The 21,649-nt window shown below is 37.8% G+C and overlaps 1 protein-coding gene across 2 annotated transcripts in view; it reads right to left on the reverse strand.

Annotated features, from left to right (window-relative positions):
• Positions 1-21,649, reverse strand: part of LOC150088833 (putative protein kinase C delta type homolog) — a 121,089-nt gene that overhangs the window by 71,322 nt on the left and 28,118 nt on the right. For both annotated transcript variants that reach the window (XM_090369694.1, XM_090369692.1), the window contains exons 5-9: positions 14,113-14,173; positions 11,956-12,112; positions 10,678-10,709; positions 3,786-3,871; positions 3,131-3,260 (exon numbers count right to left, since the gene is read on the reverse strand). In XM_090369694.1, coding sequence (XP_090225820.1) covers positions 3,131-3,260; positions 3,786-3,871; positions 10,678-10,709; positions 11,956-12,112; positions 14,113-14,173 — 466 coding nt within the window. The remainder of the gene's footprint in view (positions 1-3,130; positions 3,261-3,785; positions 3,872-10,677; positions 10,710-11,955; positions 12,113-14,112; positions 14,174-21,649) is intronic.

Below are 21,649 nucleotides of genomic sequence, written 5' to 3' on the forward strand. Positions count from 1 at the left end.
TTTGACCACCCCTCTAACTCACAGGCGGATTTATTTTCACTGAATAAACAAAATAAATAAATGGGCATGACATATCACCGTTTGATAATTGTTTGGAGAGGTCTAGGTTCAATTCCAATCGACTAAAATAATTTCTAAAGCCCTTTTCAATTGAGGCTGTTAGCAGACCTCGGGAGGAGGGGGAGGGGGAAGCAGTATTTCCCCCAATGAGTTATTCCGGGTTTTTCAGCCCACATAACGTGCAAATAGGCCCATATGCATAAACTTTCTAGAGACAAAAATGCATGATATGAGGGATCAACAAATAGTAATAACATGATTTATGGCAAAAAAAAAATAATAATAAAATAAAAAGCAAAGACTTATGCACGAACCGAGAAAATTTAGTTTCTGAGCATCCGCCATGTTTCCTATTTATTCCTCCAACCAGCGCATAGCAACAAACATTCTGTGTTCCAGCTACAATATATGGATATCCCATGTGATACGTATAAAACATAATAACTGCCGAATTTTCTATTGGTCCGATTTTAATGAAATTTGGGAAGGCTTGGACAAATCTTTCTAACAGAGCGAAATATAAAAACTTCAAGAAATCCATCCACTATAAGTGGATGGATTTTCATGACGTTATTACATGCAGACGGACGGACAAAGAAATAATCGTAAATTTTCTAAAGGTCTGATTGTAATGTAATTTGGAATAGCTCCACAAATCTTTCTAATTTTATGAAATGCTATTCGCTAGGAGTGGAGTTATTAAACGAGGACGAATTTGGAATGGTTTAACAAATCTTTTTTAAAAGGCCCAAATATAAAATTTCATGAAAATTCGTTCTAGTGGGAGTAGAGTTGTTAGGTGGACGGACATGGCGAAGGCAATAGGCGCGTTATGTGCTAACGCGGCTTAAAAAAAAAAAAAAAAAAAACCTGCAGTAAGATAGATACTTTTTTAATAATAATAATAAAAAAAAAACTTCAAGGAACTGATTGAGTTGCGAATCTCCATCGTTCCTCTTACAATTTATTTTTGCGACGCTGACTTTCTCTACTTGTTACATAAGTTAACAAGCATCTTTGTCTTTTTTTGTGGGGGGGGGGGACATGCTAACATTGTCACTTCTCAGTAGCAAGTAATACGCACATTTTAGTTAGGAATTTTGGCATGTTCATGGGACAAGTGGATGAAATGCCAAGAGTACAGTTTCAGAATGAAGCCGGTCAATTTTCTGAAATGGTAACTTGGTAACAGGTTGCTTGTACACTTAAGTGTTGAAACAACCTGTTGGCAAGCTTTTCATTTCAAGTTATATTACAAGCTATTCTTGTAAATGGCTTGTGGTGAAATTCTGCGTTCGCTATTTCAAGTTCTATTTAAAAAAGTAACGTATACAGTATATGGAAAAAAATAAAGAGCACACAGTATCTTTCAGCTATACAAAAATAGTTTAAAAATGAATTAATCAAAAATAATTATTATATATTTAAGTACTTATCTGTTTATAGTTTAAATGTATACATAACATCAACGCTCTTGCTTACGAAAAAAAAATTTTTTCGTAACTACAGAAGCTTTACTCTCAAGACGAGAAATATCCAAAATAACAGCCCACTTTCCAACGAGCAATAACTCTAAACAGTTTCTGTTGTCTGTTACGTAACTAATCCACTGTGGATTAACCACAAAAAGATTGTGATAATATCGTTCGTGGTAAGTTTAATATTGAAACTAAAAGCAACTAATAAATTTTGATAAAAAAAGACAAATAAAAAAAAAAAAAAAAAAAAGACATTAGTTAATATATACGCAGGTGTTACATTTCAGACGCGTTAGCAAATAGTAATAAATCATGATTTATTAGCAAAATATATATATATGAGAAAAAAGAATTCCGAAATACTCGATAAATCTTTCTAAAAGAGCCAAATATAAAATTTCGTTAAAATCCATCCACTGAGTCAAATTTATAACATGAGGACGGACAGACAGACATGAAGACAATACGCATTTTACGCATATAGGCATTTTACGCTAACGTTGCTTAAAAAAAAATAATAAAAATACAATCCGAAACTGTCTTTCAAAACTATATGCAAGATGAACGAACATCTTGTATACAGTTTTATGCATCACAAGGTTTTCCATAAAAAGCTTCATATTTTCTTGTAATCCTTGAGTTGAATGAAATGATGATTTCGAAAGCTCACGATCAACAATTGACCAAATATTTTCTATTGGAATGAGCTGAACTCCAAGTCCTGACCTAGAGTTCAGGAGACTTGGGTGCAAGAATTAATATTATGACTTCTTACTTAGTCCTTCTTGGCGCAAATGAGGATGACCCCGTTGTTTGAATTTGAGTCCCCTTTTCCATTTGGGGCCAGCGAGTTCATTGCATCCTCTTCACCCCAGCTTAAGGACCAACCCTGGGTCTGTTGATGCAGCTGATCACTCCAAACGCTATTTTATGATTTTAAAACCAATTAATTTTTTCGCTTAATGACGCGGCGTGTCGTTTTGAAAAACATTCAACGCATTCGGCATTTAAGTAACCTCCGAAAAACACAACTGGATCCAAAAGATTGAAAATTTTTTTTTGGGTCCATCCTCTGTAAAAATAACCTCTGCCAGCAGCTATAGGCTTAACATAGCCGGGTGGTCGATACAAGAGTATGTAGTATACGCGTTTGTGTTGACCGTGGTTCTGTTCCACGTGACTATTAAATACGGTTAATAATAATAATAGTTTATTTGTTTTTTTTTTTTAGTATTTAACACAAATCGGCAGTTAAACTCATCGATCTGTCGTCTCTGCAAAATACAGGGAATACCTCGTTTAACGGTAATTCGCTATAGCGCAAATATCTCGAAATTAATTTTTGTTCTTTTTTCACGTTTAAAAAATCATAAATAATAAAAAAATAAAATAAATACTGTAAATTTTTCCTATTTCCCAGAAAATTTATAAATTGACGTAAACTTGGTAATACAGTATTTTAAGTTAGGGCATTCTCACTCCTCCCTTTCCCCGCACAGTCCGACCTCCATGTACACTTTGATATCTTTTTCTTCCAGGACAAAATACTGGATCTCGAAGTTTAAAAGTAGGAAATTAGAAAGTTTACTTACGGACACATTTCAATCCTTGCCTGAATAACCCATACAGCAGAGAGCCACAATGCGAACAGAATGTTGGACTCATAAATGTGTGGACTTGGAACCTGTGAGGAACATTTATCTTGAACCTCTCTCGAAGATACTAAGAGAAAGAGGAAGAAAGATAAATATCCAGGAAAAGAAATATAATAAAACTTATTTAAGAGTAATTATAGTTCTTTTATTCTATTTTTTAATATATGAAGCTTTGCTTTCATAAAAACAAAATGTTCGAATTTCATCGTCTGCTATTATAGACAATAACAGACGATGAAATGCTGCCACTTTTTATTTTTAAACAGACGATGAAATTGAAACACTTTTTTGTCGTCTGTTATTATCGATGAAGAAACTTATAAATCTCTTGAAATTATGTTTGATACATACATCTCTAATTCCCTGCTTAACGCGATAAACGATGTAAAGTGACATGCAGAACTTAAGAGTAACTTTTTTTTTTTGTATTAAAGTCCGATTTAGTCTAAAATCTAACAAAAAAAAGATTCTAAACCCAGAGTAATGCATTGGTATTGCATAACGCTGGCCCATGATGTCAAAAGAAAATAATTTCGATTTTGTTTTCATTATTAACTGGATGAAATAATTATATATTAATTATAATATTTACCTCTGTTGCCTGAGAATCGAGACCGGAACCTGAGCATTTTCCAAGGACTTTCTCATGACACTTTTTGTGTACAGTGATCTGGCATACTGTGTGAATAAGAGTACTAAATAAAAAAGGTGGAATAATTTCAAGGATCCAAATATTAACATATATTCAATATATTTAAACATTAACGTACACCGTATTACCAGAAGTACCAGCTCATTAAACAAAAGAACAGAATTACTGTTTATCTATTAACCCCTAAATCCTATGTTTAACAGGATATTCGTCTACTTTTAGCATTAATCATAATAAAGATCTTGTAGAAACACTTTTTATCATATTTTTTGCCGATTTCAGCTGTATATTGTATGGAAGTTCAGTACTAGATCCGAGTCTACAGATGGCGTTTGAAGACTAGCAGAATACAGAGGAGTTCGAGTGAGTGCTTTGGCACAAAATAAGACTAACTGCTCATCATATAACTCTTAAAATCGGCCAGGTAATTCATTCTTAAAACTGATAACAGTCCATGGCACGTCTTTTGGTGTCAACACTAGCATATTAACAGGGGCGGGCCATCCCGAGGGTGAAAGGGTGCACTGCACCCGGGCGTCAACGTTGAAGGGGCGCCTGAAAACCTGAAACTTACATACATATATGAAGAAAATTTTAAAGGGGAGCACCAAATTGCGATTGGCACCCGGGCGCCACATACCCTAGGAACGCCCCTGAGCATATACTCCATCTGACGGCATCTAGCTTCTACAGTACAGCTTTTCGCTTTCTGTTCTATCACGAAGCCCCTTCCATTTGTAATTTTGAAGCCGATCTCCAAATACTTTTAGTAATACAGTAAATCAACAATTTTAAAAACAAAGTGCGTACTATAGTGTATTCATTATCTCAGAATATAAAAAATATTTTAAATATTCCCTAATGCTAAAAAATTATCCACCAAGATACATCAATACCTATGGCTTTTGTAATATAGGTACTGACCTCCGTGTCAGAAATTCCTCCAGGAATTTCTGACAGTCTTTTCATTGGGGTTTCAAATTAGATGGCCTCAAGCAGAGGTATTTTCTCGAGGGTTATTTCGATATTTTTTGACTCAACACAAACAAGCCTTGGATACAGACCAGTACACAACCATTGCATGGCAGCTGATCATGTATTAATCACATGAAAACTACTTGATAGGAGGGAAATGTTTTTTTTATTTTAAAATGTATGGTACAGTTCTCACAGTTCTAAAAATAGTTTAAGTAGCTTATGCAACTCTGAAAATGCGTATGGTGTTTTCGTTCGGGCTTATTTTGGCCAATATTAGACTGAAAATCGGAAGCACTAACTTTCATCTGCAGAAATAATGGTAGTAATCGCCGAATGGTCAAACGCGAGGGTACAGTAGTACATGCATTTAAGTTGACCTTTGTTGCAGACCGCATGACTGCTAAATACGGGGCTGTTCTTGCATTTTCTGTCTGGTAAATTCCTCTGGCCCTATGTGGCCGTCCAGGATATAAGCAAAAAATTTATTTTAATGAAGGTGTTGTCGTTAAGTGAAGTTTGTAGTCATTCGGTGAAAAATGGTTTTACTTATGTTTAATAAACCTCTGTCGATGTTTTCATACGAAGTTGCAGCGCAAGGGGAACCCGACCTGAGGTCATCGGAGTAGGAAACTGAATCTGCTTCTTTTATACACAACCTAAAAAAAAAAATTACAAAAAAAATAATAATTTTCATGAACAATCGTACTGCTTGCTATTTCTAGCTTAGCTGCACAAATTAAGCCGCGCACGGTGTTACCTTGCGGTCGGTCAAGTTTATACCTGTTCAGTTTCGCCTATGTAACAATGGGCGTGACTCGCGAGGTACAGTATTGTTGCTCTCAAATTTTGTTTCTGTCTCAAGAAAACACCAGCTGAAATACATGTTAAAAGAGGCTTATAGTGAATTCACGCTTCCATATAGCACAGCTCGCAGGCGGTTTAGAGATGGACGTGATTCAATCGCAAAAATCGTCAGTCTCGGAGCTTCGACCACTGCTGTCACCACAGAAACTATAAACACTGCTTCTGTAATCGTGAGAGAAGATCGTATAACAGTAAGACAACTGACAAAGATGTTGAGAATATCAGTAGGAAGCACGCATGGTATTCTTCATGACCATTTGCATATGATACGTGTTTGTGTACGCTGGTTTCCAAGACTACTCGCAACTGAGCAACAGCAAGTTCGCATGGAGGTTTGTCAGGAGCTTCAATGAATGGTTACTTAAGATGGTGATAACGACAAATGAGACATGTATTCATTATTTCGACCCAGAGAGGAAGCAACGAAGCTCTGTTTGGAAATCTACGTCATCGCCAACCGAAAAAAGCAAAGGTTATGGCTCCTGCAGGAATGGTTATGTCATCTCTTTTTTTGACATTCAAGGAATGGTTTACCAGCATGTTTTGACACGTCATACGACTATTGCGGGACTTTGCAGGATCACACTCATCGCAAACAACCACAACTGCACGCAGGTGGGTGGATGCTGCATCACGACAATGCCAGACCTCACATTGCTCATACTGTCATCGAATACTTAGCCAGCATTAACATTAAATATGTTCCTCATCCACCCTGCGAATTTTTTATTTAAAAGTTAAAGAAGTGGAGGAAAACGTTTCGAGTCGTCAGAAAAAGTTGTAAAGACAACTTTACAACATGTTGAAAACTTGCTTCCATTATGTTTTTGAAGAATGGCAGGAACGTTGCTGTAAGTGCATTTCATTAAATGGGGACTACTTTGAAAAGGACCATCAAAATATGGATGATTAATAAAAGGTACATTCTTTATTGAACAGCCCTCGTATATGAATTGCTACCGACTGAAACAAAAACTAACCAGAGTTGTTGTTATTTGGTTTTTTAGGAGCATTAGCAACTAAGGCCATATTGCTCCAGAGATATGCGGTGGTCATTCCCTGACCTTTCCGCATCCATCCGTATTTGGTGGTCACGGGCTCGAATCCCGGTCTAATCAAGAAGCGTGTGCTACGCACTGCTGCTCCTGCCCACCTGGCTACGGAGGCGCCTACTAACCAGAGTGCATTACATTTCAGATGCGTTATCAAATAGTAACAATTCATGATTTAAAACAAAAAATAAAAAAAGAGAGCAAAAAGCAACGACTTATATGGGCGAACCGAGAACATTTCGCTTCTGCGCATCCGCCCCATTGTCCTTCATTCTCCCAAGTAGAACTTGGCAACATAATAACTAGTGCTTCAGCTACACGGTATATCAAGAGCGCATAATAGATGAAAATAATTGGGATTTCTATTGGTCCGATTTTAATGAAATTCGGGATGACTTAAATGTTTCTAAAAGGCTCAAATATCAAATCTCTTGAAAATCCAACAACTGAGAATCGAACGGACGGACTAAAGCGCCTAAAAAAGGCGCGTTAGCATATACGCATAACACTTCTGGAACGTGCGAGATGGACCTTGTACTTTACTACCAATGTTTTGTGATTGGTCTTCAGAAAGTGCCTCCATGATTCACAAGCAAAGGGGTAAAGCATCAGTGCACAAAGTTTTCGAATGAGCACCCAGTGGCGTAGCTATCACGTAGGCAGGCAAGGCCCTTTAGTCACCCTAAGTTGTTTGGAATTAGTTTCGCCTATAAAATAATAATAATAAAATAAAAACTAAATCCGCACTCCAGAAGGCATAGCCAACCATATAATGAACGGACAAGATGGAAAATTGAACTCTTTTCGGACACGGCAATCACTTCAGAGTTCAACTCCTTAGTACAAGTGAATGATATACAATGTTATCAAACGTTTACCTGGTTTAAAACGGTAAACAAATACACAATAATTAACACAATGCTTTCCTTGGGGCGTTGCTTTAAGACAGTCATGTTTTGCTCAAAAGAAAATATGTAATAAAACCAATGATGGATAAAACTTGAAAAACACTAACGAAGAGAGTTAAGAACAGGGAAATAGGAGTTCTGTTCATATACGAATGCAAAAAAGCAGAATAAATCCGATAGGCTCTTTACAAGATCAAGGAGTTTGTATAACTGACAATCCAGCCGAAATGACATCCGTTGAACAAGTATTTTGCAACGATCTTTATCATTGAAATCGCATTGGTACCACGGGGGAAATGGTGCAGGCTGGTCGAACCGCTTTAAAATAAGTGACATTGATATCAAGGAAGAATCTACCTAAAAAGCACCAGAAGTAGATGGCGTACATACAGTTATACTAAAAAAAAAAAGGGGGGGGTGACAGGTGAGTGCGTCCAACCATTAGTAATGTTAATAAGATCATCATTACATTCAGGGGATTATTACCTTGGAATGGAAAAGCGCCAATGTCTTCCCAATCCATAAGTCTACAGAAAAATAAGAAATATGGAATCATCTCCAAAAGAATAAACCCTAAATGGATCTCAGCTGTGAAGGGAAGATATTGTCTGACAAATCTGGTAAATTACTGTGACACGATTATAAAGCAGTTAGACACGTGAAACAACGATTTCAATAAGGCTTTTCCTCATGAGAAGTTATTGTATAAATTAGAGCATTCGAGATAACAGGTGGGACCAATCGATGGGCTTGGGGCTGGCATCGCAAGGGTACTCATAAATGAGTATTCCCCACAGTGAACTGTGAATAGCAAGTGGGATCCCTCAGAGATCAGCAACCGGACCTCTTGCTTCTTATTTTCCTAAATTACATTGATAAGGGAATGCAGGGGAAGCTGTCGAAGTTCGACAACTGAAAGGTTGGTAAATAAACGGCAGTTAAAGTTTAATGCTATCATATGCGAGGTACTGCACTTGGAAAACAGAAACTTAGGAGTAGTTTCTGTTTCCCTCCTTTTTCTTCTGTTTCCCGGAATTTTGCAAGTACAGAGAAGTTAATTATCCTTCTCTATAAGATGATGGCAAGACCACACTGCATATCGTATCCAAGTCTGGAGGCCGCATCCAAAGAAAAATATGAAACTTTCACAGGTGCAAAGAAGGGAAACCAGATTAGGGTGCTTAGCATTATCTCTACTAGGAACGGCTTGTCGAATATTTATTTAAAATAAATAAAAAATATTGCCTTCAGTTGGCAACATGGCAGATATGTTAAAAAGAACGGTATTGTACTATTACTCCTACTTCCACTCATCGTAGACATAAACTTACTCTGAGGTGTAGCCTCGTGGTTACATGTATACGTTACGTCTAAAAATACGTACTCTTATTATCTCTGTTTTTATCAGAATGCAACATGCTCTTTCCAGAGCTAAAGAACAACAATTGTTCCAAGGAAGGCTATTTTAGTAGCAAGTTATGAGTTTCCTCTTTAACCTCACTGTGGCAGCAACACAGACTTTTCTGCTTTTTAACTGTCTGGCAATTTTAGCATCCCAGTAGAATACATGTACTTTAAAGCAGACAATGCTCCCCAATTCGTTTATTTTGATGGAACATCATCATCAATCCCTTTCGCTTAGCGGGTCCATTCTAAATTCGGTCAGCCGGTAGCAGAGCAGGCTAAAATGTGTTTATACACAGTACAAGCTGATAACAACAGGGTATACCCCACAAACAACGTCAGCATGGCACAGCTACTATCAGACAAAGGAAAAAAAAAAAAAAAAAACAATTGTAACTGTGTAATCGGCTCCTTTTGATAAGACAGAGAAGACAATTGACGGTGATACAGAAGTAAAGAGATAAATGTAAATTATAAATTTCAGTTTTCGGACCACAGAGCTCTGGTAATGTTCCAATATGACATCCGTTAAATGCGTTTCTGTTTTTCTTCATTTGCGATTTTTAAAAAAAATTAAACCTTAGAAGTTACCAGTTCAACTTTGGCAAAAGTCCAAAATGTTCGGTTTATTTCGGACTTTTACCACTTTGAAACGGTAAATCTTAAGATTAAGTTCACGTTGGTAAAAGCCGGAAATATAGAAAAAAAAATTAAATTCGTTTCAGGACTTTTTACCACCCTAATAGGGTAAATTATTGTACCGATTTATATCAAAACAAACTGTTAAAAGGCTCGTTTAAAAATTGCATTTTCGAAGTATTTCCATTATCTAACGTACTGTATATTATGCACTCCAAATACAGTGATCATTTTACCCAGGCAATTTTGTGAGAACAACAGATATATCCCCCATATACCCTATTTAAAAATAGAAAAAGTGAATGAACCATTGATGTGGAATATATTTTTTCATATTTTGGACTTACCAAGACGAACTGGTAAATCCTAGGGATAGAACAGATTTTGGGCCCTTACTGAATAACAGATACAAACCAGAGCAGCAACCACCGTGATAGCAACTTCTTGAGTTCCGTCCGTGCCACAAGGAGGCGGGTGTCTAAAAAGCGTCCTGAATCCAGCTCCAGAAAAATATAATGCCAGCATAAGCACACGTTCACACACTCATACATGCTTTAGATAAAATAACAGAAAAGAAATAAATGGTTAAAAAAGGGACTCAGAGCACTAAGACTGATGAAAGCAAAATCTTGCACAAATACTAAGACTTGTGCCAGCACACAAAACGACATGTACACATAAAGGATAGAAGGAAAACTAAGAAGAGAAGAATAAAAGATTAGAAAGAATCAGAATAGTGAAGACCTCAGATTATATTTTTAAACAGAGAAATCGTACTAATAACATTCGTACTAATAATAACATCTCCTAGCATTAACGCTACGAGATGGCAGCACAATCAAGGTTTTTTGTTTATTCTTTTTTTCTGGAAATGAACGGAATTACTGTTTTGATACAAGCTCTAATTTTACCAAACATCGTTATAACACACGTGATAGTCGTTTAAAAAAAAATAAAACCCAAATTAATTAAAATAATAATACTTACACTGGCATTGGTAGCCTTGTTTTCCGAAACCCCTGAAATACAAGGAAATATATTTTAATATTATTTAAATACTATAACCATTCAGGAATTCTGCATAACAATTACGTAAATATGATTAACTACTAATAAGAAATAATCTAAAATCAATTAATTTAAATTAATTACATTGTAAAATACATTTTACAATGCAACACGTATTTCACGGATCTTGCAACATGTAACTAAGATAGTAGTATGTAGTTAAACATTTTTGTAATGCACTTTACTTATTTCCTGTATTTTAATAACAATTGAAAGATAATACATATTTCACGTTTCTGCTGTGATCGATATAATAAGAAAATAGTCATAATTTGTGATTTATATATTTAGTAAACTGATAACAAAAAAAACGGCACTCATCAAAAACCAACCGAGAAATGTCTCTTCTTATTCTCCTTTCATTCTTCCAATCAGCACATGGCAACAAACAATATTCAATGCTTCAGCTACAATAGCAGCATATGAATAACCTAAGTGATATGCAAGAAGGGGGAAAAAAAAGAAATAATAATTTCCTGATTTCTATTTGTCCGACTTTAATGAAATTTGGGATGGCTCGACAAATCTTTCTAAAAGAGCCAAATATAAAGTTTCATATAATTCCGCTTACTGGGAGTTGAGTTTTAACACGGACGGCCATGGCGAAGTAACAGGCGTTTTATGTATATATGCTAACGCGCCTGAAAAAGATTGTTTCAGGGAGTTCCTCTTCTTGCGACCCCACAACGAATTAGCATTATTTTACACTAGTAATACATTCAAATGAATGTCTTTTGACAACTTATTCACTAACATCACAGCAAACAGGATCTAACAGTTTTCTTCTTTAACCTTCCTCCTATTATAATGGACTCGACTAACTTGTTGACATGTAAGCTAATAATAAACTGAAAGACGCTTTCTATTCAAATACGCCGGTGCGATTTTACAAATTGTAAAGACTACAAATCCCCCCACCCCAATGAGGTTCACGAACGGATCCCCTGTGCTCTTTAGCAACTAATCCATATTAGCCGTCTGCTTGGCGGACCAGGCGGTATGGTTGTTTCGCCGCTGTTTCAGATTTCACATGCTTTATAAAGGCATCCACATCATACAACTATATTCACAGTTAAGCGTAACATTGTAACAAGTTGGGTAGGTGTGCCTAATAAAGTGGCCACTCAGTGTATAAACATTAAGAGTTATTAATTATAATTATTTAAACTGACTTCAGTCCATCAAAAGCGATCTTACCATAAAAAATCCTTACAAAATGCGCAAAAGGTTGGCTGTCGAAAGAATTTCGCAATAAATTCATGTCTTTTGCTTCTGTGTACTTTAAGGTGTTTCATGGCGCCCCTTCGTCTGACGATACCACGTGGAACGGCAACATCCTCTTCCGGTAGAACCACTGAAATACGCATTAAAAAAGCAAAACCACTCAGTGATATATGAAATTATTTTTTTTTCTTAGACTGCGTTTACACACATGGCACTGAAGCGGGTGTGACAGTGCTTATTGCCCCAGCAACCAATAAAACTAAAGAGGTGTGAAGAATCTTTAGTTTTATTGGTTGTCTGGGGGAATAAGCACTGCCGCATCGGCTTTAGTGCCGTGTGGGAATTTGCTATTTTAATAAAAAATAATAAATTACTGTGCATATAAAACGCATACTTATAAATTCAATAGCTGAGATATCTCACATGACATTATCAATTGAGCAAATCTATAATCATCTAAAAACTTTTTTCTTTTTATAATCAATAACAACGGTAATATTAAAGAAATATATCATAACTTTTTGGTACAGTACTTATATTAGCAAGTGATTCTAGTTTAAAAAGAAAAAAAAAAAAAAACACCAAATTTTTATATTTTAGGTAACCTAACCTTTTACAGATATATGCTTCGGGTTAGTTAGCAATACTATGTTTGTAAAAGGTTAGGTTACCGAAAATTTTAGGGTGTTGGCTTTTTTTTTTTTTTTTTTTTTTTACAGTAGGGTCACGCGATGGCACAACTTTCTAACATGTAAAAAAAAAAAAAAAAAAAAATTAATTTTAACGTCTGTCAAGATCGTCGACTTCTGGCATGTCAGAAGTGGCCCGTTTTTGGACTTAGGAAAAATATGCCTTTGAACTTGGGAAAAACGCGAGGCATTTTCAATATAATATGTGGCAAGTCGTAGGAAAAGGCGAAAAGGCTGGCCACGCCTGATCTATGAGATGCAGTTCTATTGACGATGGGTCCATGGACTCACTCGTGTTGCTTGCACCACACAAGTGAGTCCATGAACCCATCGTGTATAATGCCCATTATCCAGGCAGGTGACGATGGTTGCTTAATATGGAGCATGTTTTTCTTAGAAAGAAAAAGGTCCCCCTGGTGCGTATGGAGCAACGCTTCACTCAGATCAGCTCTTAAGAGACCATGTGCACCCAGCCACGATGGATTTTTCTCCGAACAGAAACAGGATCTTCCAATGCGGCGTGTCATCTGGCCCACACTATGCGCAAGTGGTTCGAGGAACACAGTGAAATATCACCCATCTTGAGGCCTCCAAATTCGCCAGACCTCAATCCAATTGAACACCTGTGGGATATTTTGGAACAGAAAGTGAGACATATGGACACTCAACCGTCATCTATTCCGACTCTGTGGAAAGTTGCAGATCCCTAAGAAGGTCTTCAGACATCTAGTGGAGTCAATGCCTAGGCGAATAACGGCTGTTTTCTGTAAGAATAGTGGCTGAACGCAATACCGTGTAGGTAGGTGGTAATAATGCAGTTATCACTGAGTGCATATATACACGGTCGACACGTGCGTATATATTTATTTGTAACTATTCTAATATTGTATAAATTTCCAACTAGCACGCGATAACAAATAATTTCTTATATAGGCAGTACGAGTATCTCTCCGGGTTATTTCGATCTTCCACCTTACCAGTAAGCAAGAAAAGCAAGTACCTACTGAATATCATCGTGCAATAATTTAATGGGATAAAATAAACTTTATAAAATGTACATAACTTTTTAGTACTGATGCGGGTGATCGTAGTTAAAAAAAAACAAAAAAAAAAAAAAAAAAAACTTAACATTCTTTCATATTTTAGGTAACCTAACCTCCTTTGTGGGGGGCGGAATCTAGTAATTTAAAAATATGTATATAATCACATTCAGATATCACAATAATTGGATGCTTTGAAAGTTCAAATACGTTTCTATCACATTTAATATTTGCTAGCTTTAATATTAAAATAAAAATTTGATTAATAAATACACAAATCAGTAAATATTAAAGAGGAAGAGGAAAAATTATTCAAAAAATAAAATAAATAAAACAGAATGAGTGTATCATTACAATTTCTTAAATATTTCATAGTATTTCCAAATGATGGAATTTCTTACTTTCATCTCCTCTATAATGACGAACTTGTATCTTCAGACGACCTGTGGGTCGAAGTTTTAACTGAAAATAAAAGGAAGAAATAGTTACAGCGAGGTTGAATCTTTGTATCACACAGAAAGCTGCACATAATAAAAGATATCTGTTACTCTAATAGTTGTTTTTTAGGAATACTCTACTGGCTCACCTCCCAGTGGTGGTGGTGGGCAACGCGGGGTCCCACTAGGGGCCCTGCGGCCAAGAAGCCAGAGACAACAACAAAAAATAACGCTACTCTGACAGAAACCAGACAGTACACTTTTTCTGGCTTTTACAGAGTCCTGTACTTCTTCACAAAATACCATGGCGCAGATGTGGGAAACCACCGGTGGCGCCTTCTACAAAACACTATGTAATAAGAATCCGCGGGATACACGGTGTTCTGGCAATTATACAGGGATACCTGTAACTTTGAATCCCATCCCATTTCGCCTATTTAGGGTGGGCAATATCCTCTATTTTATATTAAACAAAAGATAAGAAGATACGCAGCCCTCGTCGCTAGAGTCACTCGCAGGGACTGGGGACTCAGACGTACTACCCTGTCTCTGTACTTCAAAGCTCTCTTCATCCCTGCCATCACATATGGCTCCCCTGTCTGGTACGCGAGGGCGGCACTAGAAGTGAATAAACGGATCCTCGAAACCATTTAGAGGACCATCCTCCTTACTATGTCGAGAGCAACTAGAACGACTAGCACGGCTGCCCTCCAAGTCCTGGTAGGAGTTCTGCCCCTGGATCTCGAAGCTATCCGCTGTGGGCTGCTCTACCATCTTGCCAGAAACATATCGGCTACAATGTATGACCTCACCACTGATATCACTAATGACCGCAACTATGAGAAGAGAAGAATTACCGACCACTTCGTCCAGATTAGGCAGAGGAGATGGAGCAACACAGAAAAGGGTGCAGTGACCAGAAGATTCCTCCCCACTGTCACCAAGCTGTACCCTAAGGCGCCAGCGTGGTTTCACCCTAGTCGAAATACCACCTTCCTCCTTACAGGGCACGGCCCATTTAAAGCTAAACTTCACCAACTTGGCATCATAAATAACGCGGACTGTCCCTGTGGCAACCCGGAGTCCTGGAGACACAATGTTTGAGTGCGATTTGTATGATGACCTACGACTACGCCTAATAACGGCAATCCAGTATATCCCAGACAACCAAGAACCCAGACTGTTAGACATTCAGGAGGACTACAAGGCACTCAGTCAATATGCCCAGGATCTATTTTCTAGAAGGAAAACAATGATAGAAATATACCAAAGGCAACCCGACTAGAAAGAATGTAGGAGGTCAAACAAGTAAAAAAAAAAAAAAAAAAACTCAGCATACCACAGAAAGACAAGACTTTAGGATGATTTGGATGGCCTACTGTCGACACTCCCTTGTGCGTTTTTTTTTTTTTTCCCTCCTCTCCTCGCCTCCCCATGTCGTGGGGCATGGGCATGCCCCACTGAAAAGGGGGGACCACCTTCCTATCCGACCCCCGCTTCTTCCTATTTCATCCCTTCCGTATACACTCTCCCTCCCATTACTTTCTCTTGTACAGTGGGCGCCTACGTAGAGCCAGGTGGGAAAGAGCAGTAATGCGTATCACATACTTCTTGTTTAGACCGGGGTTCGAGCCCGTCACCACCAAATACGGAAGATGCGGAAAGGTCTGGGAATGACAACCGCATATCCCGGAGCAATATGGCCTTAGTCGCTAATGCTCCAAAAAAACGACAACTGTGTCTCTTGTACAGCGATTGCCCCACATGTCCAAATTTAAATCACATCAAATTTTGCCCGACCTTTTAGGCTCTCTAGAAATAGTTCTTTCAGCATAAAACCCCACGCAGCGCTTTCTAAATGCAATTTTACTTAAATCAACAGCGATAACTCCAACCTTTATTTTAGGTCCTCGTCACCGAAATCCCAGGAAAGTAAGAGGCAGGACCTGCCAGAGTATAATTAGTCTCTTGGTACACCCGGCCGGCGTCCCCGTCGCTAGGTATGGTAACGCCGGGTCCCACTGGGGGCCCGGCGGCCAACAGGCCGGATGAACAACGGGCACAACAAACTACATACCACATGACCCATACATTATTTTTAAACCTCTGGCATAGACAGGCTACTGTCACTCGATACATGGAACATACGCGGAGATGGGAGAAATCCCCGGAGCCGTCAGACCCTCAACATACCTATACCCTATCTGTCCACCCATGCTTTTTCCCCTCATTCTGACCGCTATTCTCCTCTTACCTAGTGCCTCACTTCAACATTTTTTTTTTTTTTTCTACTTGGTCTCTGTCAGGAAGCTCAGGCGACCCTGACAGAGGCTAGCCAGAGCCAATCCTTACTCACCTGGCCGCCTCCCCGTGGTTGTGTATGGTAACGTGGGGTCCCATCAGCCAAGTGCTAGGAAAACAAAAGAACATTACATTACAATACACGAACCACACTTTACTCACTTCTGGCATCTACAGAGTCTGTATTCAACACAAGAGAACAGATGTGGGAAACCGCTGGTGGCACCTTACCCTCAACCGCATGTGCACTATGTAATAACAATCATAAAATAAATACTTATTAATCTTCCACAAGTGTTCTTTAGGAACACTTGTACACGATTTCAGAAGCATCTATTTCTTCACACTAGGATGTGAGAACATCCTGACAACGAGTGTGATTTATCTTCGCGCGCAATCTAAATAGCCAGTGACGACAGCAAAGGATTAACTGTTGGAAAAATAAGATATACCAGAAAATACTGGGAAAAAAATTAAAACAAGTTCTTGAGAAATAAAATCTTTTAATTTCTCTCAATTATTCTTTCCAGCAACGGACTCGGTATAACTCCAATTTTGTACCATAGCCAATAACAAAGCAGGAATCACGATGATTAAGTTTTTAAATTTAATATTTTGATAATATTTTACATTTGCTAATGCAAATGATGAAAACAAGTATTCCCAAAACAACAGTTAGCCGTTCCTGCACAACTGTAATCTTGAATATTGCGTATTTATTTTTTTTCTCATCCCTTAGTTTATTCAAAAAAAAATTTTACGTATTTACTCGTATATATTGTATTGTTATCAAAGGAAGCGAACATTTTCTGAATCATCAGAGGAAAAAAAAAAAAAAACACCACTATCGTATTATTTCCATTGTCAAAAAAAAAAAAAAAGTGCCTATCCAATTCTTCCTTGAATTTTCCAAACCTCTCCGCCACACTTGCAGACAACTTATTCTAACGTTCTACAAGACTCTGCCCGAAGATAAACTTCATAAGGTGTAGTGTACTGGTCTAAGATTTCGTAGTTATGCTCTGTGGTCCTTGTCTCACTCACCAGTGAGAATATTCTTTCCTTACTCGTTCTACTAATGCAGCTCCCCCACCCCAAGGACCTCATACACTTCAGTCGAATCTCCTCTAAGGTGTCCCCAGTTGCTAAGCTTTGCAGACACATCTTCTAAGCTGTTCCTCATAGGAATAATGCGTAGAGCTGTTCACCAACCTAAACGCCTTTCTTTGCACTTTCTCCAGAAGTTCTATATCTTTCTTTAGATGCGGCCTCCCAACCTGAATATAAGATTAAGTTTGGTCGCATCACGGGCTTTTAGAGAAAAATAATGACCCCTTTCTCTCTACTTGCAAAATTTTGATAAATAAGCAAAACACAATGTGCTCTTCTTTTCATCGGCTTACATGTTAAACTACATGTCTTTCTGTACTGTAATTCGCCCAAATCTTGTCTTTTAATTCTTCACCCCGATCTACAATCTACTACTGCGATTCTGTTCCCTCTTAGAAAGAGAGAGTTGGTGTAGAGTTTTAGGCGCATCACCGATTTAGACTATATTGCGCCATATACATTATACCTCTAAATTTCGTATATTGTGTGGTCGATTTGCCCCTTTGTTGGACGAAAACTCAGTTTCAGGGAGAAAAACCATGCTACCCTCGCCAGAGATCCACTAACTCAGCCACATTATGAAAAAGCCAATAAAATTTCTTGCGTCATTGATGGGATTCCAACCTGAGCCTTTTCCACCTGGTGTGAGGAGCACATTGCTTATATGCATTCAGCTAATCAATAGCGAAAGAAATGGATTACGTATCATATATCCACTTCCTTCTAAGCTGTTTTTCTCGCAGACACAGTCAAATGTCATTTCGGAAAACCATCAACCTAGCTATTTTGGAGTCAGCCCTTCTAAGCCTTCTTCCTTCATGCTTTCCTGATACCACGTTTCATATCTTTCTCGGCAATTTCCATTACGTCATCCTTCTCAATCTTCCACTTCTCTGCTTTTACTTGCATTGCTGTAATTCTTTCTACTTCATTCTCCACTGGCCTACATACATATGTCCCGCATATCAATGTGGGTAGTAGAACCGCCCTCAAGCTCCCCTGACATACTCAGGCCGTATTTGATCCTTTATTTACACACCACTATCAACATTCAATTTTCCTTCTTTGTTGCCCAACATTCTGCATCGAACAGAATAGTAAGCTTCTCGTATAAAACGATTATACATCCTCTAGCTAACCTTCCCCCACTTCTTCACCAACGTCTAATTCGATTTGTTACATCCTGCTGAGCAACTAATCCTACACATCTTAATTTACACATTGTTCTATTACCATCTTTCATTTGCAGAAAAATAACTGTTGCGCTATTTCCTTCTAAAATCACATTTCATATAAATTATTCCATTTTAGTTCTGCTAATTCTAAAACCATTACTCTCTAAAATTCTCGGCTATAATGCCAGCTTACGATTAAAGATTCTTAATCGTATATTTAATTGGTTAAACAAACGATTACGAATCCTTATCACCTGGCTTCGCTAATAAAAGAAACTTTTTTTTTTCTCTGTCGTTCATTGCCTCAGTCCAAAGGACAAAGTAAAATAACGCTTCAGTATAGTACTCTGTTTTATCTCTCCCAAAATGATGCTGAACAGATAATGATACGTCAGTATTATGGTTTAAATTGCATTAGCCTAAAAGGTCGGTTTTTCTGTTATGAAACACGGGAGCCCTGACCTACTATCTCCGTCTGAGACAAATAAACAGAGCACCGCATGAAAGCCCCTTCTCTCCGGTCAAAAACAGAATTTCAGCCCTAAACCGGGAGCGAACAACCTTCGTTCAACTATGAACATTTTATACGTTGCCGAGAGTCGGTTATGCGTGTGCACGCACGAATGCAAGACGTGTGATTAAAAAGTTTGGGGCTGAATTATTATTTTGGAAATTAACTTTACCGGCTATTCGGATGGATATCCTTCAATGTAGTCTCCTTGTATACACCGGTTCCAACTGTCTGGCGCTTTCTGGAATGGAAAGCGCCGAGTGGTGCAGAGGCATTGTCATGATGCAAGGGCCGATCCCCAGAAATCCACTTTTACAGCCGTTTTATCAGAACATCATTGCGCAACCGCCGTAAAATTGTTTTGTAATATTCTTGGTTCACTGTTTGACCATGCGGGACCAATTCATAATGAACAATGCTTTGTGAGTCCAAAAATACAATCTTCACATTTAATCCAGATTATCTTGCTTTTCTTGGGTTTTCGGAGTGTTCTACTGAGAGGACTGGGCCTTTGCTTCCGGGACATAGCTATACACCTACGACTGGTCACCAGTAATGACAAAGAAAACAGAGTGTGGATCAGCAGCAAGTTGAAGAAGATCCCGACATGCGAACTCTCGCCATTCTTCATGGTCATCATTGAGAAAGCGAGGCAGAAATTTGGCCGTGACGAGTCGCATTCCCAAATCTTGTTTTAAAAATTGATTGATGTTCCTTGAGAAATATCAATTTTGTTAGGAACTTGGTGGATAATTAAACGTCGACGACCTGTTCAAATTGCGAACACGACTGAATAATTGATTTTTGAAGTTGAGGAGCGAGGATCATCTTCAATGGACAAGCAGCAGTCTTTAAACTTTGCGAACCATTGAAAAGTTTTCGAAGGACACACGTCATCTCCGAAAGCCGATTTTAACATTTCGTTCCTGTTGCGTTTTTCCCTAATTTAAAACAAAATCTGATGCAAATTCTCTGATAAAATCTCTCATTCTAAATGCGACGAAAAACACCTATTCATCATAAAACCAATTCTACGAGCGCTAATTTAAACCGACTGAAAATAAATGGGTGATTCATGCGTCACTATGTCTAGATGAGTCAATCATGTTCGACAAGTCCCAATTTCAAAATACAAATTCAGTCCCCGAACTTTTTAATTACACCTGAAATATACAAGATATTTAACAACGTATGGATCGTACTTTCTGGATCGAGTCAGGATCTGAAAACTATGGGAAAACTGTTCTTGTGACCGATTATGAACGGTTACTTAAGCAGCTATGGCTGTTTGCAGTTTTAAAGATGGCTAAGGGGTTTCAATGGCAAAAAAAGTAATTAAAATAATAATAAAACAATTAAAAAAAAGAATACGCTATATGTACCGTGTCCTAGTATGAACAAACGTTTTACTAGATGTATTTACTTATTCTCATTTATTATTTTTCGCCACTGATCACACCACAGCCATTTTTTAAAATTCAAATAGAATTGGACACGCATTGATAAGAACTTTTTTTTCACTGTTGTTTGATCCTGGAAGTAAGACTTACGTGTTAGGAAACATCCTATATATATTCTCTGTTACATTTATGTATTATTTTGATAAGGATTATTTAAATAACAAAACTAATTACTAAAACTGCATATTGGAATATTACAGTTGAAATAAACTTAACGCAGATGGAAGAGAAATATACCAAATCCTTCAAAAGGTTTTGATTCAGTTCTTTCTCCCAATCTTTTCCCCTTATATATTAATGACCATCTTCCATTGACTGGAAACATCCCACCCATAGTTTTGATAGCACATTCATTCCATCTTCCAGTTTGAGAAACATGGCCCTGTCTTATATCTCTCAAAAAAGATTACTCTGCTCCTATGCTCATCTTCGATGACACTCAGATTACTACGCAAGATCACATATCTCTATAAGGATTACCCTAACTTTTAATCTATCTTGGCATAAACACCACAAATATTACTTCCTCTGCACCTAAAACTCTGGGTTTTCTCTTTCCCTCTCAACGTTACTTTTATTCTAAACAGCTACTCACTCTGTATAATTCTCAAATCCTCCCTACCATTGAATACCATTCCCACATCTGGAGTGGTGCCCCCAGAACCTCTGACTTCTAGCCTCCGTTCAAAAGAGGGCAATAAGGTTAATTAATGACCCATTTCTTACGGTCTCTCCACTCATAGACACTGTTTCTGCTGCATGCCTTTTCTATAGATACTTCCATGCGCACTGTTCTTCCGAATTGGCTTCTATAATTTCCACTTTCTCGTCCAAACCAATCCGAACACGTGCCTCAACCAGTCAGCATCCTTTTACTGTCCAACTTCAAATTCACGAACCAACAACTTTTTTTCTTCCTCACTTATCCCTTCAACTTCCATTTT

This window comes from Mastigoproctus giganteus, chromosome 3, assembly GCF_048544385.1.
Source record: "Mastigoproctus giganteus isolate SK-2022 chromosome 3, ASM4854438v1, whole genome shotgun sequence".
In the NCBI taxonomy this organism is placed as follows: Eukaryota; Metazoa; Arthropoda; class Arachnida; order Uropygi; family Thelyphonidae; genus Mastigoproctus; species Mastigoproctus giganteus.